The sequence below is a fragment of the Parasteatoda tepidariorum genome, chromosome 4, assembly GCF_043381705.1.
Source record: "Parasteatoda tepidariorum isolate YZ-2023 chromosome 4, CAS_Ptep_4.0, whole genome shotgun sequence".
Classification (NCBI taxonomy): domain Eukaryota; kingdom Metazoa; phylum Arthropoda; class Arachnida; order Araneae; family Theridiidae; genus Parasteatoda; species Parasteatoda tepidariorum.
Window position 1 is genome coordinate 41,972,921 of NC_092207.1, and position 25,143 is coordinate 41,998,063.

General features: G+C 29.4%; 2 protein-coding genes across 2 annotated transcripts in view; one reads left to right on the top strand and one right to left on the bottom strand.

The window, feature by feature from the left end:
- The window catches only part of LOC107440755 (uncharacterized), a 153,750-nt gene that overhangs the window by 59,843 nt on the left and 68,764 nt on the right, over nucleotides 1–25,143 (top strand). The window lies entirely within an intron of this gene.
- Nucleotides 5,518–25,143, bottom strand: part of LOC139425496 (glutamate receptor ionotropic, kainate glr-3-like) — a 35,682-nt gene continuing 16,056 nt past the window's right edge. Inside the window, exons 7-9 of the mRNA XM_071180505.1 lie at nucleotides 21,100–21,314; nucleotides 19,323–19,612; nucleotides 5,518–6,032 (exon numbers count right to left, since the gene is read on the bottom strand). Coding sequence (XP_071036606.1) covers nucleotides 5,759–6,032; nucleotides 19,323–19,612; nucleotides 21,100–21,314 — 779 coding nt within the window. The 3' untranslated portion in view covers nucleotides 5,518–5,758. The remainder of the gene's footprint in view (nucleotides 6,033–19,322; nucleotides 19,613–21,099; nucleotides 21,315–25,143) is intronic.

Consider the following 25,143-nt stretch of genomic DNA (forward strand, 5'->3'; position numbering starts at 1 on the left):
TATATGATATATATATATATATATATATATATATATATATATGTCTGATTGTTTCGCATTTTCAGACTTTTAAACCATTTCATCCAGAGCAATAAAATTTGGAATATTCACAGTGCTAAGCACAGAGAAAATCCACTGTTGAGATTAGAATATACCACTAAGAACCTTTCGAGCGTGAAGAGTGAAAAACGAAACATTTTCTGAGTGGTAAAGTGTTTGCCATCGTTTTAAATTAATTTATAGATTATTCTATATTTTCAAATATTTTATAGATAACACCTGTAAAATTTGCTAATCTATAGCTCTATTTGAAAGGGGGGAAAAGAGTTTATTGTACGAATTTAAATATCTAATTAGTTTTTATTTCCTATGTCAGATAAATTCAATGAAAACTCTAACGTAGAAGTATGGGAGGACTATGTCTCCAAATTAGTATTCTTAAAGTTATCTGAATCCACGTGTTTATTTCGCTTATAGTAGTTCATTTAAAACGTGTTTTTTATGAAAGCAAATAATTAAAAATCAACAGTTACTAAATATTTAAATTTTTTCTATTAAATTCAATAAACAAATTTTTAAAATCAACTGTACTGCTGCAAGTCAAAAGGAATGAAAAAGAAATGACTGCAAAACCTTCCTATCAACTTTTGAAAACTATATCTTCCATCATGTCACGTGATTCCTTACTCCGTCCGTCTTTCGAACCGTAATGGCTCATAACATTATGCCCAAATTACTACCATCCGCGCCAAAGGAGAGCCAAACGAGGCGCTGTAATATCGCCATAAATTCCAACTGTGTACGATCTCTCACAGAGAAGACACAGCATGTCGTACAGAAATGAGAATTTTTATTAAATATATAATCTCTTGTTCCACCGTCACCGAGAGATAATGACTAAAGATACACTTTATAGTCGGGGTTGTTGCTGAATTTAAAAATCAGATATGAATGTCGTGAAAAGAGTTGTCGTTCGAATTAATGATTTCCTTGCAATGTGTTTGAAATAGAAAAGCTTTTTTGAAATGGTAAAAAAAGTTAAAATAAACATGGAAGGTATGGAAGTTGAGTTATTAAAAAAAAAGATAAAAGGTTTCTGATTCAATGAAATAACAATGTTTCCAGAACACATCGATAAAAAGTCGTAAATAGCCCATTATGTTTTATGCAAAACAGTAAATAAAATAAATTCCCCTAATTGCCTTTTAATATTTGTTCTAACCATAAATCTTTGAATTGCATAAGCATTTCAACTGTTTCTATTGAAATTTATGTATGAAATTCTCTTGATCTCTAACATTTTTCCGTAATTTTGAAAATTCAAATTAAAATAAAATATGTTCGTTGACAGACCTGTCTCTAAAAAGTTTTAAAGCATTTTTTGTTTATTAACAAGCTGATTAACCGATTACTTACTACTCCTATTCACTGATCATATATATATATATATATAATGCNAGATCACTCAATATATATATATATATATATATATATACATCGTATATATATACATCGATATATACAATATATATATATACATCGTATTTAGATATAATTCAAAACTATCATAACGCATTAAACTTGATGACATCACTTTTTAGAATATAAGCAAAAAAGTTTTATTTCAAAAATGCAAGAAACAATCATTCAAAAATCAAGCGTAATACATTATTGCGCATGCATGAAATCTGAATAATAAGTAGCATTCAATATTTTACAGCATTTATTAAATTCTTTTTGCTGATTTTGTACATTACTCAAATTTGAAAGTTTTGAGTTCCGAGATTGCATAATAATATTCATAACTGATGATATAACTCTCACAAAACACTTTAACAAAGTAAACAAGACAAATCAGGCAATACATTTATTTTAATGAGCTACAATTGAAACTAAATGCAATTAAGTAAAAAGTCTTTTCGCGCTAATTCTTTTAATATTTCGCTTCTTTAATGAAAGAGCTGAAGTTGTTTTTTCTCTTTTCGATAAAATCTCTCCAATGAAAACCAAAATTGAAGCAACTAGACCAATACACAAAATAACGAATGTTCCCAAAACATGTTTCATTCCAAGACTTTCTACTTCGACAGCATCATTCGACAGGCATTCTTCGAAGGATAAAAATTCTAACTTCATCCTTTGATCCAACCAACCTGACTCAGCAGTGTATCTCAATCTAAAAAATTAAACACACACTATGAAAACAAGAATTCAAGACTATATTGAACATGTGTGCTAGACCCTAATTCTAAACTGTAATTTTAACAATGAGCCCACTAAATCTTACCACAGTAGTTGATTTTAATTTGATTTAGCTCCAATTTTAATCTTGCTATCCCGATTTTAAACTAGTTTCTAAATGATTCTGATTATTTGTATTTAAATTATCATTAAATTATTTGATTTTATTAAGTTGCATGAATCTCATAATCTTGCTAAGTTATTTAGCTTTTTACCTAGTTTTATACACATTATAATCAAAACGAGGCTCTGGCGTCAAAAAATTTATGTCAATCAACCCTTTTCTTAAAATTAAAACTTACCCAATATTTTCTTCCGAATGAACTCAATGAATCACTTTTGAAAACAATTTAATGGAAAAAAGGGGGATATTAGGAAACAGTCAAACCAAATTTAATTTTAAAAAACATTTTACAAATTAGGAAACTACAAAACTAAAGTTTTGAAGTGAAACTAATTTTTTCTTTATTTAAAATATTTATTATGGTTAGTAAAACGCAGCTTGCCAAACAAGACAGACACCAGTTTGTTTGTTTTCATCGACAAAAAAAATCAACAGCCTTAAAAAAAAAGATTTATTTGAACAATAACTACTTCGCTTACTAATATGTCCTTCAAACGAATTTAAAGATGATTTCATTAATTAGTGCAGTTAAGGCATCTTAATTATAAATTATTAATGTTTTAATACTATTTGAGAATTCGAAACTTAAAAGAATGTCTATCGGAAATATTAAATAAGGGATTTAAAAAATATTGAGACATTTATATTTTTCATGCGGATTTTAGTTTTTCGGAATCTTTACAGCCTCATAATCCCGTGAAAAAGTATAAATAATTATTTTTGAAAAAACGACAGTTAATAAAAACAAATTTCTTTCTATTATTTTAATAACATTTGTAACATTCAATAAAAAGTAAGTATCCAAAAACTTATTACAATGCATAATAAATGAACATTCAGATGTTTTCTATTTAGCAGGATAAGTTTTTAAAACATTATTTCAAAAATCTGATGAAATGAGATTTTTTTAAAAATTAAAGGGGTACTGTACTTAAAGGGGTATACCCCGGTAAACTTTTCGTGAGACAAATTTTTAATAGTTACATATTTCGGTTAAGATACTTGTAGATAATGATAAGACATTACGAATTTAGATATTTGAAGTTAAATAAAGATTTTGCACTTTTGCGTCAAATTCCGTATGTTCAGGTACGAACGATTTGAAGTAATTGCGCATGCCCCAGTGAATAAAAAGAAGAGATGTTGCGAAAACTAGTAAGTTAAAAACTCAAGCGTAGTGGAATGTTATCTTAATTTCGACCACAACCTCAAAGCCGACATTTACAATGGACGTGGATATTATGGAAGTTAAACTTCATCCAACTAAATTGTATAATTAAAGTAAAAATATTCAATAATCTTTAATAACAGAAAATATTAAGTTAGACCTTTTGCAATTCAACAACCATAATTTTTAACTAAAACCAATATTTTTTTATTAGATCAACCAATTGTTGAAAAATAATATGATTCGTTTTAACATTATGTAACAAGGAATCCCCCATCTTCATTTTGTGTTGGCGTTTTTCTAGATACTATATTTGTAACATGTCCAGGTTGTTGATTCGAACCTGGCCGGAAGTTGCTTATTTCTGCCCGCTTGCTTATTTCTGCCCGCCTGAAACTTCGTCTGCANTAGATAGATAGATAGATAGATAGATAGATAGATAGATGGATGGATAGATATTGCACCGAGCAAAATATTTCATTTATCCAATAAATACGGAATCTCCTTTAATGTAGGCTCATTATAAGTGTGTTCTATTGTATTTGTGTTTAGATAAACGTTTTTGGTAAGTTCCGTAAATAAAAATATGTAACGAAGAATAATAAATTTTACTTCAGTAAATAATTCTTTAAAGCTTAATAGTTACGTGTCTTTAAATCATATTACATCATGATTCGTTTTTTTTTTGTAACGCACCGTCGTCATAGTAACAGCTGCCCTTGTGAGATGCCATTCATGGTTAAAAATATTGAAGGAATCTTATTCAAGTTCAATCTTCTCAACCCAGATAATAGCAAAGTTGAAAGCCCATAATAGGAGTTGACTTTTTCCTAAAACAACACAGTTAGGAAATTTGTTTTGCTTGATTTTCTAGTTTATATCGGTATTTATTTTTACAAGAACTTGCTCTGTGCTTCAAAGTGAAACATTATGTGTCTATTTGTGACACATGTTGATTATTTTTAATTTTTAGCTCTCATGGTGTATATATTATCGCCGAAGCATATTTTGCCGGTGTAAAAGCATTATTCATTCTCGTAACAGACCACTGTGTACCAACCTTTTGAGATTCATTTGAGGTTGTTTTGAGGTGTCAAAGAGGATTTAAGACTTATTTGAAGTTGACTTCGAATACAACCTTAAAAAATTAACCTCTCAATGTGTACAATAAAGTTGTATGAAGTTGTTTTATTCACACTTGAGGTTATTTTGAGGTTGTTGGAAATCTACTTCAGAGCAACCAGTTTAGAGAGGTTGTTTTTGAGGTGAACACGCTACTTTTTTTAACTCTTCAAGTGAGTAAGTATTTTGAGGTGTGAATAATTTCATCCAATCTCAACTAAAAGTATAGCTGAGTTTTATATGAGGATGATTTTATGACGCGTAAATAAGGTTGAAAATAAGGTTTATTCATAATGTTACTTTTGGTGCAAAACGTAACCTCATTTTCTACAGCAGGTATAACTTTTTTTGCATCTGTCAACCTCAAAATAACCTTACTTTTTAGTTCGGGGGGAGAACATGGAGGTTAAGGTTCCACAATTTTGTGTCAAAATTTCAATGATCTGCCAACGCTCCGAAACAAATGTTATCACATGGAAAACACGATAACTTAAATCGAAAATCAGCACTTAAGTTTAAGTCAAATTCAGCCGAAATAAGCATCAGTGTTAAAATATCAGGTCTATACTTATTGGTGGAATAAAAAGAATAAAATATTTTTAAAAAATACAAAATTGTGCATATTAAAAGCAATGTAACACATTTTTGGTAAAAAATATTGTTTTCGTAAAAAATATTTTTAAACAAAACTAAACATTGCAGATTAGTTTAAACAAAAATCTCAAAAAGCATGTCTTACTTTTGATGCAACGTGATTTCAGACCGTATTTAGATTTAATTCATAACTATCATAACGCATTAAACTTGATGACATCACTTTTTAGAATACAAACAAAAAAGTTTTATTTCAAAAATGCACGAAACAATCATTCAAAAATCAAGCGTAATACATTATTACTCTTATATGAAATCCAAATTATAAGTAACATTCAATATTTTGCAACATATGCTGATTTTGTACATTACTCAAATTTTGAGTTCAGAGATTGCTCAATGGTATTCATAACTGATGATATAACGCTCACAAAACACTTTAACAAAGTAAGCAAAACAAATCAGGCAATACATTTATTTGAATGAGCTACAATTGAAACTAAATGCAATTAATTAAAAAGTCTTTTAGCGCTAATTCTTTTAATATTTCGTTTCTTTAATGAACGAGCTGTAGTTGTTTTTTCTCTTTTTGATAAAATCTCTCCAATGAAAACCAAAATTGAAGCAACTAGACCAATACACAAAATAACGAATGTTCCTAAGACATGTTTCATTCCAAGACTTTCTACTTCGACAGCATCATTTGACAGGCATTCTTCGAAGGACAAAAATTCTAATTTCATCCTTTGATCCAACCAACCTGACTCTGCAGTGAATCTCAATCTGAAAAATTAAACACACTCCATGAAAACAAGAATTCAAGACTATATTGAACATGTGTGCTGGGCACTAATTCTAAACTGTAATTTTAACAACGAGCCCACTAAATTTTATAACAGTAATTGATTTTAATTTGATTTAGCTCTGATTTTAATCTCTCTATCCCGATTTTAAACTAGTTTTCAAATTATTTTGATTATTTGCATTTAAATTTTCATTAAATTATTTGATTTTATTAAGTTGCATGAATCTTAATCATGCTAAGTTATTTCGCTTTTTACCTAGTTTTAAGCACATTATAATCAAAACGTGGCTCTGGAGCCAAAAAATTTATATCAATCAATCCTTTCCTTAAAATTAAAACTTACCCATTATTTTCTTCCAAATGAACTCAATGAATCACTTTTGAAAACAATTTAATAAAAAAAAGGGGAAAATTAGAAAACTGTAATACCAAATTTATTTTTAAAAAAAATTTTAAAAATTAGGAATTATTTCTTTATTTAAAATATTTATTATGTTTTGTAAAATACAGCTTGCAAAACAAAACAGACACCAGTTTGGTTTTTTTCATCAAGAAAATCAACAGCCTAAAAAATATTTATTTTAACAATAACTACTTCGCTTACTAATATGTCCTTCAAACAAATTTAAAAACGATTTCGTTCATTAGTACAGTTAAAGCATCTTAATTATAAAATTATTAATATTTTAATACTATTCGAGATTTAGAAACTTAAAAGAATGTCTATCGGAAATATTAAATAAGGGATTTAAGAAATATTGAGACATTTATATTTTTCGTGCAGATTTTAATTTTTCGAAATCTATGCAGCCTCATAATCCCTTGAAAAACCATTAATAATTTTTTTTTAAAAAAGACAGTAAATAAAAATAAATTTCCTTACATTATTTTAATAACATTTGCAACATTAAATAACAAGTAAGCATCAAAAAACTTTGTTACTATGGATAATAAGCAAATCATGAGCATTCAGATGTTTTCTATCTAGCAGGATAAGTTTTTAAAACATTATATGAAAAACATGATGAAATTATATTTTTTTAAATAATTAACTGTACTTAAAGGGGTATACCCCGGTAAACTTTTCTTGAGACAAATGTTTAATAGTACATATTTCGGTTAAGATACTTGTAGATAATGGCAAGATATTATGAATTAAGATATTTGAAAGTAAATAAAATATGAAACACGGGCTTAATAATATACTACACATACATTCTGAAGAGTAAATTTCGATGTTAGAGAGATTTTGCACTTTTGCGTCAAATTTCATACGCTCAGGTACGAACGACTTGAAGTAATTGCCCTATTTGGTATGCGTATGCCCCAGTAAATGAAAATAGGAGATGTTGCAAAATCTTATAAGTTAAAAACTCAAGCGTAGTGGAATGTTATCTTAATTTTGACCACAAAATCAAAGCTAACATTTACAATGAACGTGGATATTATGGATGTTAAACTTCATCCAACTAAATTGTATAATTAAAGTAAAAATATTCTATAATTTTTATTAACGAAAAATATTTAGTTTCTTATGGAGCTTTTACAATTCAACAACCATAATTTTAAACTGAAACCAATATTTTTTAATTAGATCAACCAATTGTTGAAAAATAATATTATTCGTTTTAACATTATGTGACAACGAATCTGCCATCTTCATTTTGTGTTGGCGTTTCTCTTGATATATCTGTAACATGTCCAGGTTGCTAACTCGACGGTAGGATTAAGGGTGTTTTTCGAAGGCTCCGTCGTAATATGAAATTATGCTTTTCTGTGAATAATATATTACTTTCATAACTGCTGTGAGCTTGCAACTGTTACTCATGACTGATAGGTCAAGTTTGGTCTATCTAAAACCAGCACTGCCTACGCATATTTTGAAAATGGCGCAGAACGTCAATATGGAGAAAAGTCACAGTTTTCTGAAAATGAAAAGCGCTTGTGGTTTAATTTCTTAATGTTTAAAAACTTACTCCAATGCTGCATTACTTGAAGTCATACTCATAAAAATTTGCGAAAACTGAGAATACAGCAGTAATTTTGATAATTTTCATCTAGGTGGGAAAATGTTGCCAAATTGGCGATTTTTAAAAAAGTTTAATAACTTTTAAAATATAAGTTATTTGTCCATTCTAAAGCTCAGATAATTCTTCATGGCAAGTTCACATATATAGTTAAATATTATCGCTTCAAGTGCTTAAGACATGGTTTATTTTTTTTCCCTTGGTGACAGAGCATCAAAAAACATCGTTAAACAGAAAACAACATTCAAGAGCTATGAACAGCGTTCTTGTGGCTTGTAGCATTGTAAAACCACGCCAACGAAATGTTGAGAAAGGTAAAATCTGATAAATAAAAGAAAATAACTGAGNTTTCTAAAAACTAGAGCATTTTGTTAAAAAGAATAAATAACGACATATTTATATTATCAATTATATATTAAATTTCCTTAAAATTTCAAATGAATTATTTTAAATCTAAGAAACATGTAATGGGAATTTTTGCCGCTTTAAATTCAATTATATTAAAAACATGTAATGGGAATTTATCGTTTTATTACGTCGTTTTATTCAGTTATTACAATATACGATTCATTTATTACAATATTATTACAATTACGTCGTTTTATTCATTTATTTCATCGTTTTATTCGTTTTATTACAATTTAATATTATAATAATGCAAATAACTTACTTTATTTTCAAATTAGGAGGTAATGTTAAACTAACTATAGCCTTTCTATTTGAAAGTATATATTTAAATGATACTGATTACAGAACTTGAACATGTTATCTATTTCTCACAAAATTTTACAAAGATAATGTCTGTCCGGGACGTTTGGGGCTTATCCACGTTTTATCAATTAGTCATAATAACATAGTGCTTCATACTTGTTATAGAACGTGGGAATACAACTATTTCTTAGAAAATTGTTAAGAAACATATGATGTATGCTGTAAATTATGCTTTTCTGCGAATAATATGTTATTTTTATAACTGCTGTGAGTTTGTAACTGTTACTCATGACTGTTAGGTAAAGTTTAGTCTATCTAAGACCAGCGTTGTCTACGCTTATTTTGAAAATGGCGCAGAACTTCAATGTGGAGAAAAGTCACAGTTTTCTGAAAATGAAAAGCGTTTGTGGCTTAATTTTTTAATGTTTAAGAACTTACTCCAATGCTGTATTACTTTGAGTCATACTCATAAAAATTTACAAAAACTGAGAATAAGGCAGTAATTTTGATAATTTTCATCTAGGTGGGAAAATGTTGCCAAATTGGCGATTTTTAAAAAAGTTTAATAACTTTTAAAATATAAGTTATTTGTCTGTTCTAAAGCTCAGATAATTCCTCACGGCAAGTTTATATATATAGTTAAATATCATCGCTTCAAGTGCAAAGTACTTAAACTATGGCTTATTTTTTGACAGAGCATCGAAAAACAGCGTTAAACGGAAAACAACATTCAGGAGCTATGAACAGCGTGCTTGTAGCTTTGTAGAACCAAGGCAACAAAATGTTAAGAGAGGTAAAATCTGATAAATAAAAGAAAATAACTGAGCATGCGCAGTATTTTCAACTCTTACGTGCGAGAACGTACTGAATCTAAAGTAAGTCCTCATAATTTTTTATCTCCCATAATTTTTTATGTGTATTTCAGTGTTGAGTTAACATATAATTCAGATTTATTTTTTGTAGAAGAAATTTTATGAGTTATAGGGTACTTTCATTAGTTATAAGTATGATTTAATTATTATATGATATTATTATAATTTAAAAAGGACCAGACGGCACTTACCAGGCTTATCAGCGGCCACCTTAAGTCCCATTTTTTCGAGGAAAGTGTTAAAATCTTCCCAAACTGCCCCAGGTGCCACAACATGCAGGCTTCTCCCCAACATATCCTGGACTGTCTTGGTCTGAACAAAAGGAACATATTAAATAACCCACTTTTGGTGGCCGACTTCCTACGGGTCATGAATTTCATGGACATTGTTTAGCCCTGCTAATTTTGGGGATAAAGAAGAAGACAATTTAAAAAGATAGCTAATCTTGAGAAGCTTGCATGGTAATGTTTCAAAGATTGTTAAAATTTATTTAATGGCTTTAAATCTACAAAAAATCTATTTATTTAAAATGCATTTCCAAAATCATAGACAACTTATTTTGATAAAACATATTATGGTTATAAAAGAATATTTCATAAAACTATTTAATTTATATGGTATGCTATCTTTTAAAACCTTTATTCCATAGCATAAATAGAGATTTTATTTTATTTCATAATATGACAGCATTACTATGAAAATTATTCGAAAATACTTCGAAATCTGAAGCTGCAAATATAAGATTGCTGCTGCGTACATGAATGAGTAAGTAGATGATGAAAAGGTTTTTGAAAGGTCAAAGAATTATTTAAGCCACTTATTCATCCATTTAGTTCATCTCAATATTTCATGCAAGCACAAGGGGAAAAAAATCCCATTTTATTTTATATTGCATAAGAAATAAGATGGGAGAATTAAACATTTATTCTGGTACTCTACATAGTTGGTAAAAAAATTCCATCGCGAAAATGCACTTAAAAAAAACACATGCCATGCATTGAAAATGCAACATATTTTTTAAATAAACTTTAATATCTTTACTAAGTTATTCATGCATTGTGAATGACTCTTTAGGTTCTTTAGCATAGATTTAAAGTATTTATTATGCAGATACTTATAAAACCATGGTTTACATTATGCCCTCTCGGTCCTTATTTATTTTGTGCTTTTTCCAGAACTTTTTTTTCCAATAAGATGCACAATCAGTCTTCCCGACTAGTGCGTTCTCCAGAGGTGGTATCCACTCTTTCAGGACGACAACAATGGATGAGATACCGTTGGTCATGTTAATTTGGACGTCTAGTTTCTTCCACACTAGATGGCAGCTCCGAGACTATATTTGGATGCTAAAGTGCACTAGGAATTTAATTTTACCGGAAATGCCAAGAGTCAATAAGGCACCCCAGGGATCTTTCACATGCCGCATAATCATACGACATGGCCGCTGAGGATTTTTTGCATCCCGATAATCCGGTGTCTGGGTCGGGGATCGAACCCGCAAACTTGGGCTCAGAAGGCCGACGACAAACCAACTGCGCCACCCAGCCACTTTTTCCAGAACTAAATACAGAAAAAATGCTTGATTTGTTCTACTAGACAGACAAACGCTTTGTTCTACAACTGTTCATGAGGATATCAGATTAATCAGAAAATGGATCTTTGACAATGCGATAGGCGAAATCAAGGCAAGAGCACACTTACTTGCTACCTTGGTGCCTCTCTTAGTCCATGTATATGTTGTTGCGCATTCATAACATGCAACTTCCTAACGTTTTGCACTCTACTCCAAGTGTCTACTACTTCCACTAAGCAGGCTAATGATGCCAATCCATTTGTTAATAATATTTCTTAATGTAAATAATAATAATTTCTATAACCCAACAGATGACGCTCTGCACAGTAATTGAAATCATTTAATTGTAATCAGTTTTCTCCATGCCACTGTAACATTACCATCATCCGTGTTTGTTATTAAATATAATATGTTAAAAGGCGTTTGTTATGATTTAACCCTGAGATCATCTCACCGTACTTAACACCATTAATGTTTCGGGATTTCTTTGAGGTGTACAATGCCATAGATCTATTCTATTTCCGCTGTTATATAACTAAATTTGCTTCATAAAAACAATACGACATATATAAAGTGCTGCAATAATTTTTTGTCTAATTTCGTTAATAAGGACATGCAACTAAAAATAAACATTGATTTTGGTGATCTATACAGGTAATTATGTCCAATTTTACAGGAATAAGATTAACTGCTTAATTTTTTGCCAATCTGAATTGGATAAAATATATTTTTTTATGTGCCGGTGAGATTGACATCCATCGAAAACCATCTTACTTCTTGATGGTACCATTACGAATGATCTTCATCCAATGTTATGAATTGGAACTATTTTATCTTGACCCAACATGAGCAAAATCAACATGGTTTGATGGTTTTGTTTAACGATATAACTAGAACAATATATCATGAACCAACATATTTTGTCGGTTTCCGACATAATATGTCATCAAAGACCATCTTACTTCTTGACGGTATCATCAAGACTGACCTTCATCCTATGTAAGAAATTGGAACAACTTCAGGTCAACATACAAAAAGTTTAGGATATTCAAAGAGAATTCCGTGTGTACCTGAAAGTGTCAATTTAGATTTTTAAAAAATAGAGTTAATAGTTAGTTAGACAGATTTAAGTTTTTGAAGCAAGAGACAAAAAAATTTAGACTACTTCTAAAATTTGATTAAAAAGTTCTGTGATTATCCATTGTCTTTAAGATAGTCAATAAAAGGATATATGAGTTTGATTATTACCAATAAAAACTGATCACCCAGGATAATCGCAATTAAAATAACGACGTCTCTTAAGTTTTTAATTTGGACATTGAGACAAGCTGTATTTTATAATTATATTTTGTATAATTAGAGAAAACGGGTGTTGGTTCATTTAAAAACATGTGTTAATCGCTTATACCCAGTGCGCAATCTGCTTATGGAAAATCTGATTTTTCTAGAGACATTTAGAAACTGGAAAATAATGTATTATGTGTCGATTTTTAAGTTCCATTCTGTCTCCTAAACGGATATTACTGTTTTGATATTTTCACAAAACCGACTTTTCGGAAGGTTGTGTGACGGTTTTTTTCTGTCCATGCAGACTGCCATATAATATGTTCTCCACAAAATAAAGCAAGAGATAAGGAAATTAAATTGGTTAAAAAAACCTCCTCGTAAATAATCTAGAAAAAAATAACAATTTTACTTTTCTTAAAACATTTGTCAAACGTCAAGAGATATTTATGGAAAATGAAGAATAAATATATTTGTAAAAATATTTCTTGTATTTCGTTTCATATTAGGACACATAGGGGCACGTGCCTCCTCAATAACTTTTCAGAACATCAAAATGTTTGAAAAATTATTACTTTGAAAGAAAACATAAAAAACTATTTTTAATTTATAAATATTAATAAATTATGATAGTTTATTAATAATTTAGCGAAATAATTCCATATTTTTCATTTTTCAAGTAAGTGGTAACTTAAAAACCATTTAGTGAATTTTTTTAATTATTTCAATCATTACTTAACAATTTTGACGTTAAAATCGGCAAGTGTTAATATAACTTGTAAATGTGGTTATTATTTATGTAGTTTAATTTATGCACAGGACAATTTTTTTATTACAATTATTACCTGTTACTGATCCATTACTGATTAATTTAACATGTAATGTACCAATTTTCTTCGTGTTTCAATAGTATGTGTTCTAAGCAATTTTATTTGATTATCACATAGCTTATTTGATTATCACCTATCATCGGATTTGAAATATCAGATTGTACTAAATGCATAAAAATATTAAAATATGTGACAAATTATTATATCCTGCAAAATTGTTATTCTTTCAGATTTTAAGAGAATTTCATATCAAGGAATTATATTTCAAATAATAAATAAAGCATATTATGGTAGATATGATTTTCTCTTAATCTTTCGGTAACTAAATATGTAAAAACTTTTCGCTTTTTGGCCACTGTGGATAAAGCGATCATATCTCTTATTACAAGCCTAGACTAATTTTATTCATGCTACTTTTATATTAAAAATATATTTTGCGACAGTTAGAATTGCATGAGATGTTGCATTATTTTTCAATCACAGCTTCCTGTTTAAAAATTAAAAGGAAAACAATTCCTATAAAAGCATTTTCTAACATTGACTTCAAGAGAGTAAATAATAGTAGATATAAGAAAATTATAAGAATGAAATGTTTAAAGAAAACAAATACAACAAAAAAAATTGATAATTGTTTAAAAAAACACTTAGACACTAAGAAAAATCGAATTTTATAATTATCATTTCTTGAAATACAATTGTAGAGAGCGCGAAAATAAATAAATAAATGAGTAAAAATAAACAAATGAATAAATAAATAATAACATAGCACCCTGAATAACTTTTGATCTAATGATCGGATCTTCACGTTTTAGAACTCAATATTATTTTATCACAAATATGCTAAGTAATTAGCGCAGACTACTTTAAGTTAAGAAATCAGACACAAAAACCAACTTTCTCTGAATAAACATATCGTTATTTTCGATAGATTCGAATTTCTGGTCCACAAAATGTAAGGGGAATCTGAGAAATATGGCCCCATTAATTTAATCAGAAGAGCTGTTCAAAGTTAAGGTTAAGGTTAATTTTACTTTTTGCGTATTTCTAAATATCTCAAGAGTTTTTTAAGCGGATTGAAAACAATTTTGCACGCAATTATAAAATTCGCTTATACAATGGTATAATTCCATGAAAAAAATTACTTTTAATAAATATTTGTTATTTTTTACTATTTTATTTAGCAATATTAATTAGTGTAAAGCATTAAAATTTATCATTATAAAAATGCAATTTTATAATGGAAAAATATAAAATTTGAACGATATCGGTTAAATAGCTCCTGAGGAATTAAACTCTAAAAAAGCGACTTTTTTAAAAAATTTGTTATCTCAGGAATAATTTGACCGATTTCATTCAAATTTTTCAGTTTGCCAGGTAAAATTACAATATTTAAAATTATATAAAAAAAATTTTACCTTGCAATTTAAAAAACTTTCGGTTACGACTAAATCTTAGTTTTGCGTAAAAAATCTTTAGAACTCGAAGCTAGTTTCAAACATCAAGCACGAAACAAGTACAGTGTGTGTGTATACTACCAGTAGATATAAGGTGTTTTCTCGAGATCGTTCTTCCAAAATTGTATAGATAATTTTTCTTTATTAACAATGTGGTAATTGACGAGAAGACACACAATTATATGGTTTTTATTATGTTTTTGTTTTGGAAATAAATATAGGTATTTTTATTTATAAATAGTCCATGCACACACATCCACCATGTCTGCTGTTTTAAAAAACACATATTTACACCACATTAGCTTTAAAGCCCATACAATTCAAATCAGTCTTCAGTTTCTTAAATAATATTTAGATGATCTATTACTATTTCTCAAATATTTCTCTGTCAAAGATTTGAAAAGTTAAAAGCAAACTTCAATACTGATTACAGAAACACCCATTGCCACAACTATTAGTCTTATAAACGTCTAAAATGGCATCTCTTTATTTGATTTTTATTTTTCTCTAGTCCAGGAAAATCTTTTTTCACGGTAAAAGCATTCCTCAATTGCACAAATGATTAGGGCGTAATTCGGTTGAATGCTTCGATTCTCAATGTTAGAGTTAATTGGAAGATTCAGTTCATTTGGATGAATTTCTACCCACGCACAGGATGCGAATCCAATGAATATACCTCGTTAGCACAGATTGAAAGTCTATCAAATAACATTGCCTCTCTCCAAAACAACTATTCCATGGAAAAGAGCTCTCAGTTTCAATTGGTGTTTCAGAAAAAGTGCTTTTTTTAGTTTTGTTCTTTATGAAGCTTGGCATAGTTATATTGAAAAAAGTTGAGGGTGATATTGTATGAACATCTAATACGTAGAACGGCTTTCTAAGTAAAAACTGTGATTTTCCAAAATAAACATCTTTTTAGAATCCATTTAAAATTTAAAAACATAGTAGAAAGACACTCACCGAAAACAAACTCAAAAAGTATATTTACTTGTGAACTTTTAATTTCTTAATTTCTCTCATATCGTGCTCTACAGTAGCTATGTAAAGTGCAGGGGCTGACATTTATCCCTTTCCTCGGCGAAACTCATCACTTTGTAATTTTTTTTTTATAAAATGAAAACAAAGAAGAGAACAAGTTATAAACTTTTGATCTAATGTTCAAATTTTAGGGAAGTATGATGTGATCTTAATGGTTCAAATGCCTACCCTTGAATACGCTAATTAGAGCGGACGATGTTTAAAGTTACGAAATCATATATAAAAATATACTTTGTCTTTTCAAATATATTTTTCTCTAGATTTTTTATTCTAATGGCATGGTAGAAAGTAGCCTCAAATCTGGAAAAGAAGATCCTAATATTTTGGTTCAGAGATAGACATTTTGGACCTTTAAGTTTTAATTTTACTTACGCTTGACACATTAAAACTGAATCTTAGTAGGTTAAAATTTGGCCATTAGATCAAATGTTATAAACGTGTTGTTTTATTTATTTTCCTAATTTTACGAAGCTAGAAATTTTGAAAAATACTCTCATAATATGGTTCATATTTGATGCAACCTTTAATATGTTGTTATATGTTGCTATAGTTGATAAGTTGAACTATATAATTTAATTTTGTAACACGATGCCATACACTGAGAAAAAATAAGGTCAAAACAACCAGATTAAGGTAAAATTTACCGTATTCCAATGTTAGCAAAAAAATTGATAATTTTTACCGAAGTGCTCTGGTAATTTTGGTAAAATTAACACTAAAATATGGTTTTATAATATGCGATAAAATTCGGTAAATATGATAAAATTTGGTAATTTTATGATAATACCTTAGAGTTTGTCATAAAACCATTTATTCTGTTACATTTACTTTAATTTTTGTATTTTTTACTAAATGTTTGGTAGTAAGAACTAAAATTTTATAAACCAGAATTTTCGGTCAACGTAAACCATACGAACGGAAAAAATTTGACAATGAATTTTTTAATTAACGTACTATATTTTGGCTTGGTTATCCAATAGTACGGTTCTTTTTTCCCAGAAATATGTCATTACCATGCTGTGCGGTAATTATACCAGAATATTATTTCCATGTACTATAACGTGAACGGATACTAGATTCTTTTAACTGAATTCAATTTAACAATTAAGTAAAAATTTAGTTAATTCGAGTAATATTATGTTTCATGGTACTGAAAATATGGTTCAAACCTAATTCAATTTTTTTAAGCCTGCAATAAATTCTGTCTAGTGCGTTTGGTTTTTCTGATATCCAAAAAAAACAGCCATGCTGAACTTTTTCTTCACTTTTGACATTTTGGTTTCACTTTTTATTCCATTTTAAAGAATAGCTTTTAACAATTCACTGTGAAATAGTGGTATGTTTGTTTTTATCGGAAATAAAGAGATAGGGCAAGATCCGCTTAAATGTAGCTAGAAAGTGTAACGCTCCATTTAAAGGAGGAACATCAAGAGGGATAAAAAGGATAAAATATCAATTCATTCTCTCTTTTGTGGCGAGTCTATTGTGTTTTATATCGAAAATAGTAGCAACAATAAAGATCGTCAATGCTTTAACACTTCAAGATCTTCAGACTATAGGAGAAATCAATAGCCCAGTGAAAAAATATACATTGTAAAATAAAACACAAATTTAAATAAACATTTTTTTTTTACAAAAAAGGATAGATTTAAAATTTTTATAGATAAAACACACTAAAAATTTATCAATGTGGTGCTTGCTTATAAGAAATGATCTAGAATAATTAACTTCATTGATAAATATCAGATGCATACAATTTTATCTCATATAACACAGTAAAAAATTCCACATCAACTTATTGTATGAAGTATCGGCACTTTGGATGCTTAATCTATAAAATAAATTTTACTTTGAAATCCATTTTTATCTTAAAATATTAAACCTTATTTTTTACAGTAATATTTATTGGCACCTTGACCAAGAAGTTCTCTTACAACTTTTGAAGCTTATTGAAAAAAATTATGTAAGTGTTACTGTGCTTCCAATTCCTTTCAGGCAAAAAAGTGTATGGTATATATAAGCTATTGCAGGCTTATATGTTGTAACTGCTTGATATGTCGTAATTTTCTTTACCTAGGCAGAATTTAGAAATTTGGATTAGTAAATTTATCATAAGAGAGCAGAAGGGAAAATTTTCAGAAACTTGAAAGCCCCGAGGTCGACGAAAAATTTTATCAGAACGTAAAAAGAGATATCCTCAGTCGATGACAAAAAAAGATCTAGCAAACCATTTTTTTTCTAAGATTTTGTAGGGAAAAAAAATAGGCTAGGGAGAGGATACGACCAAATGATGGACCAAGAACAGCTAGAAAGCTAACCCGAAAACTCGAAATATAGAGGGGATCAATGTTAAACATTCTGAAAAGGGACCTAAGGTATAGAAAAAGCAAAGTTCATGGATTTTCAGAATCTCCTTAGATAAAAAGGAGGGAAAGGGGGGAGGAAATTTTGATGAGTTTTCCTCTTCAGAAGAGAAACTTATTGTTTTATAGCATCGTCTCAACCCCCAAAATAATATAATATGGTCAATTTCTAAAGAAATCTTCCAAGGAGACTAACTGTCAGACTAACCACGGGAGGTTTTCGTGGTTTCCATCTCCATGTAACGTAAATACGGGTTAGGTCCATCTAAAAGTCATCCGCGAAAACAAATTTCTCTCAATACTTGATCCAGGATTCCCTTGTCTCCTGGATTGGGTTGAAAATTACAAGGCTACGGAGTTGCACATTAGTAGTCGTAAACTCAAAAATTGGCTCGGTTGTACAACGACGATTTTAAAATAAAAAATAAAATTTCTAATAACTTCCATGAGAGCCAGCATTTTGTTCCGCATCATCAAAATGCTTTGTCTGTTATGGTTTGGGTGGGTTATTTCAAAAAGTTATAAAGCCCCATTAGTCATTGAAAGAGGAGTAAAAATCAATGACCAATATTCTAAAACTGAGGTTTTGGAAAAGGTTTTACTTCCAAGAGTCCAGAGTATGTGTGGGTGGAGTATTTCTGCTTTCAAATAAGTAGTACTCCTTCTCATACCGCACGAAGAAGTGGTGCAGCAAACATTTAACTGACTTTTTTCGAAAAATAAATGGCCTCTTAACTCCCCAGATCTGAACCGCCTTGATCATTTCGTTTGGTCATTCATGCTCTTCTAACATATTAATTATGAAATCATCAATCTGAGCAAATTCAAAAATTTATTCCAAAAGATTTGACTGGAAATGCCGATGGAAGCCGTACGTGCCCCGTGCGATAGATTTGAAGAGAGACTCAAGCTGATTAAGAAAGTAAAAGGAGGTTTTATGTCAACGCATTCGTCGCATTAATCAAAGATACTTAATGATTGCTACTTTAATATAATGCAAATAATTTTTGTAATCCTGACATTTTTAGTTAGGAGGCAATTGTCCCATCAACACCTGAAGAGATCTTGAGAATTGCTCAAATATTTTATATACTCTTTCAGAAGAAATATACTTACATTTTATTAATTTCGAGTATCCATTCATTAGGGAAAGTCTTTTGAAAGGCTAAGACTTTCCACAAATTCCAGAGAGGCTGCCTTGCTAGACGAAACTGACACGGATATCTATCCTCATACCTCTTTGCTAAGAAACTTTTCAATCCCATGCTGTCCGTAAGCAAAACGAAAGAACCAGTCATCACTTGATCCATACCTATGGTGGACATTTCCTTATAGGTTAAAATACTCTTGGCTGGGAGTTGGTTTGCCTTTTCGAAAACAGATTTATACATTTCTGACTTCCCCTCCTGAAAATATGAAATTAATATTTAAATTATGGAAGATTAAAGTTATGAAATGATTGTTTAAAAAGTCATTTTTCTAATCCGCATAGAACTTGGGGTATGCTTGAAAATAATAATTGACGAATGATCGGAGCGGAATCAATCTACTTTTTTTAGCAAACGCTGAGAGTAAATGTTGGTAAAAATGCAAATTCTTAACCCTTATGGTTTGAACCAAATTTGATGCTATTTTTTTTATTTAATATACCAGATTAAAATCTTACAACGAGTACCTATTTTGTACACCGAGAGAAAAAGCATTGTCAAAACTACTTGAATATCGAAAAATTTACCGCATTTCTGGCTACACACCTACGTAGTGCACACTTGCGTGGTTTCAATAGTGAAAATTTTGGAATGAAAATTCAAATCATAACAACGCCAACCATATTCAACCAAGATTTGCCCCTAGGAACTGATTTTTATTTCCAAACATGAAAACAACTGTTTCGGGAAACAAAGGCTCACGCCAAACGAGAAGATCAACAGCCAAACAGATGCCTATGTTGAGGACTTTCTGAAGTCTAAACAGAAAATAAATTATGGTCAAAACTACCAGAATATGGTAAAATTTACAACGTTTCCGTCTCTATGGCAACACTGAAAAGTTTGGAAGTTTTTACTGAAGAGCTTTGGTAATGATTTCGGTAAAATTAAGTATAAAATATAGTTTTATAATATGTGATAAAATTTGGTAATTTTACCATACCTTAGAGTATGGGCATTAAATTTATTCCTAAAATAGTCCATACCATTTATTCGGTTAAGTTTACTTTTAAGTTTTGCATTTCTTACTGAATTTATGGTAATAAAAACCACAATTTTGAAAATCAGAATTTCTGATAAATTTTTATCATATGAACGGAAAAATTACCAAATGAATGGTTTAATTACTGCATATTTTAGTTTGAACCAGTTGTATGTTTTTTTTTTACTAGCAATGTCATTGCTATACAGTACGATAATTATACCTGAATTCTTTACTTCATGTAAATGATTACTTTGTGAGTTAACCATTTTGCTATCTTATGAGAAAATTAGTTAACTATTCTTCAAGTTAAATTTTTGGATAATTGTGATGAATATAATACTTATAGATAGATAGATGGAATCCCTCTCAATTATCTAGATTGATAGATTCTACTTCAATTACCCAAGTATTTTGACTTAAAATGTGCAACGTTTTGGATTGTATAAAAACATGTTTTAGTTTCTCGTCACATTGCTTGTCGGAGGATAGAAAATTGATAAAAATTTGCTGTTAAAACTTTCATAATACATAGTTAAAAATTTTCTTTTTTGGCACTATGTTCCAAAAATAATTCATATTAAATCTATCTAAACAAATGTAACACACGTTTAACACATTAATAATGACGTATGCTTAATGAAAATAAAATAATGATGCATGTTTACAGGAAAAGATCACTATAAGAAATGTTCAATTTTACCTGAAATCGGTAATAAATGGAAGATTCAGGTTCTAAAATTGGAAAAAGATCTGGAGCAGCAATGACATCATAAATGGAATCTATTGTCCTTGATTTTCTCAGTAACAGTTTTGAAAGTACCACACCACTCAGGACATTGGCTAAAACGAGAGTTCCTAACACCCAAAAAATTATTAAAATGGCATATGGCGTGTTTGGTGGACGTTTCACTCGACCTGTAGGTTGAAGGCAGATAAAATATTTAATAAATTTTTTTTTTTAAAAATATATATTTGCTTTATTTTTAAGTTGTTAGTATTACATAAAAATTATCTTGGATTTTTTTTAAGCAAATGGGTTATACGTGTAATCATACATTTAATACTCAAGAGATATTAATAATAAAAGGCTTGAAGCTCTGTAGTGCAAGCCCCATTTTATTTAAAAGGTGATGTTTTTATAAAGTGATCCTTATCGTTGTTTACAGATTGGTAATTTGCAAGTTTTAAAAATTTTCCCCATTTGATAACACGATGTATAAAAATATCTTACTGCATAAATAAAAATCATGTTGTTTTTGATCAGAAACGCTCCTGTGAGCAATTACAAATGTGGCTTATTCATTTATTTCCCAATTATTATTGTTTATTTATTCCCGTCTTTCTCAAATTTTGAATTTTGTATTATAATATGATATTACTTTAATATTTGCACAAAACTGAATGAATTTTTTCTTCCTTTAGCTATCCCTTAAAGTTTTAATATCACTGCTGTTTAATTACTGATACAAATATTGATTTTAAAATTATTGATTTGTTTCATTATTAACACTAGACTGCCTAAGGAAGTCATTTTGACTGCTTTTTAATTTCAATTACAAAAACAATGATGACACAATTTCTTAGAATTTTGTGACTTTTTGTACAACATATAATTTTTTTATTGTTAATATTTGCTAATAGCTTGTTATATAACTGTAAATAATATAAAAATATTAAAAATTAATTTTAAACAAATTTTCTTTCAAAATCCAGTCATTTTGACTGCTTATGGGCAATATAGGAATTTCAGTCTTTCTAGTGTTAAATGATCATAATAAGAGAAATTTTTTACCACTTTTTCATTTTTATATCTAAGACAAATATGTACTTTGAAATTCAAACTAGAAAAACCACAGTAGCCGAGAGAGAAAAAATTGTGTTCTAGTTTTGTTTCTCACCTTTATTTTTCCCTTTTCCGTTAATAGCTTTAAATTTTCTGTTTCAAATCATTCTTGTTTCTTCTCATTCACGTGTGGCAAGTTTTTAAAATGGGCGCCTATTTTTGAGAACTTAAAACATGTCGATTATTATTTCCCTTTTGTATATATTTGAAGGGGTTGAAGTTTTTAATATCTCATCGCTTCAGTTTCTTGGGATTACTTATTTACGACTGTCAACCTGTTTCATTCTGTTTTCTGAGCAAAAAAGATTATATAACCATAATTTTAAGTTTAAATAAAAACAAGCTAAATACTGGATTCAACTTATTTTTATAAATCCTAGGATAAAAGGAAATAAAATTTTTTTAATTTTCTAGTTTTGTGGAAATTAATTTATTTCAGTTAAATTTTTTATTAAAGTATCCAGTTCGTAAAATAATTTTTCATAATTTTTACTCAATTTTTTAGTATTTGCAGTCTTCTAATCCTAACTTTTATCTGACCAAAATGAAAAGGACAGGAAGAGTAGCTTGATTTTTATTTTCTTACAAAACAGTTGATCAGTTTTGTTATACTTAAAATGATTTCTTCATAGTTCTTCACTTAAATCAAATTTTAAGTGTATGACCCAATTTTTGGAAGGATGTTTAAATAAGAGGAAGAGTTTTATCTCAACTCTCAACCTCTTCAAAAATTGTTTATAATAAAAAAAGGAGAATCATTTTCACTGTTAAAATTTAAAGTTGTCTATTTCAAAAAGCTTCGAGCAATAAATATTTGCTTTAAAGCCCATTTATAGAAAATATAAGTTATTCCATTAACTTATATTTTCTTTTTTAGAAAACAAAGGGCGAAAATTTTATTTAAAAAATTTTAATAATTAGTCCGTTTAATACATTCTTGACACAATTTCATACCAGAAACTCAATATAATTATTCCTTGAAACTTGTATGTTATTTGAAAATTAAAAGAGGAAGCTTCCTCCAAACTTTTAGATTTAAATATTTTGTGCATATGCCATGTAAGAGGTCCAAAAATTACTTTGTTTGAGAGCTACTTTAATCCAATCAAATGAGTTTAATTTAATACACAAAGGTATTAAATTGAAGATTACTATTATTTTGAATATTATTAAAAATATCGCATTACGTAAAATTCTATTATTAATTAATCATAGAAAGAAACCAGTTCGTATCAGAAACTGTTAATCAAATTAATTTTACTTTTCTCAGAAATTATTTTTAATAATTATTTAAAATGCTCTTTTTTGTTGCTTCAAAGAGATCTTATTATCACTTGCAAAATTTGCAAAGTAAATAAACAGACTTAAAAAGGTACATATTTACTAAGAATAGTCTAAAGAATATCGCAGCTAGATTACGGTCAACAACCAGTAAACAGAAATTTCAGTCGCTGATCGTAAAAATTTTATTGCATTTATAAAACTATCATGACCATAAGAGTACAGGTGTGACCGCAAAGTTTTTTTTCGTAAAATGTATGTCCAATGATCATGAATGAACATTATGCCCAGAAAAAAAGTCATCTACAATTTAGACTTCGACGTTGTTTGAGACAAAGGCGATTTGCTTTTTGAATTAAAGTAAAGCAAGGACGGGGGATGTAGTTGCGTGTTCATTGTCAGTGGTCACCAACTTGGAGAGGTGCGAGAGACGAATGTAATTCCGGCTGGGATCGACTGGACTTTTATGAAAATAACGATATGCTGTAATTACCATGGAACAGGCATAACCACCGACTAGAGTGAGTTACAATGCCTTATAAAGTGACCGAGGCAAAATGACGATGTTTGAAAACCAACTATTAATAAAAGCAATTTATTTTGACTAGAGAAAATGTTTTGGCTGTTAAATAATTTTAGTTAAGTGAATTCGAATAAGAAACAGTTGTCTGAACTTGATTTCATTCCTATTAATTCTAGTAATGTTGTGATACTGCTATTTGGAACTTTTTTCTGCATGGTCTTCAACAGCTCATAGCCGCTGATTACACTGAGGATCTTTTTTGGGGAAGATATTTTTCACGCTTGCTGGATGTTTTTCTCGAAGATGGCAGTTAGTCGTTTAATTTAAGGCTATTTTTTGAATGCTTTGTCGTATTATGAAATGAGGTTTTTTTGCGAATAATATGCTATTTCTATAACTGCTGTGAATTTGCGACTGCTACTCATGATTGTTAGGCCAAGTTTAGTCTATATAAAGTCAGAGCAGTCTACGCTTATTTTGAAATTGGAACAAAACATCAATATGGAGAAAATCCACAGTTTTGTGAAAATGAAAAGCGTTTGTGGTCTAATTTTTCAATATTTAAAAACTGACTTCAGTACTGCATTACTTGGGCACATACTCATAAAAATTTGCAAAAACTGAGAATAAAGGCTGTGATTTCGATAATTTTCATCTAGTTGGAAACATGTCGCCAAATTGGCGATTTGTAAAAAAGTTTAGTAAGTTTTAAAATGCATAAGTTATTTGTCTGTTCTAAAGCGCAGATATACACTGAAGAGCCAAAAAAATTGGTATACGAGGGTTGCTATTTATATTTCTGGCCTAATAATGAAAAAAACAAATATGTAGGATCGAAATTGGTTTTATTGTTTTTCAAAATATTCTCCATGATGATCAATTCACTTTTGCATGCATTTGAACCAATTTTCAGAGCACTTTTTCCAGTCCGATTGAGGTAACTCCAAAACATGCGTTTTGAATGCATCAACCGCTTCTTCGGGGGTCGAAAATCGTTGTCCACGTAATTTATTTTTGATGTGTGGGAATAAGAAGAAGTCATTGGGTGCCAAATCAGGGCTGTACGGCGGATGACCCATCAGTTCGATCTTTCGCTC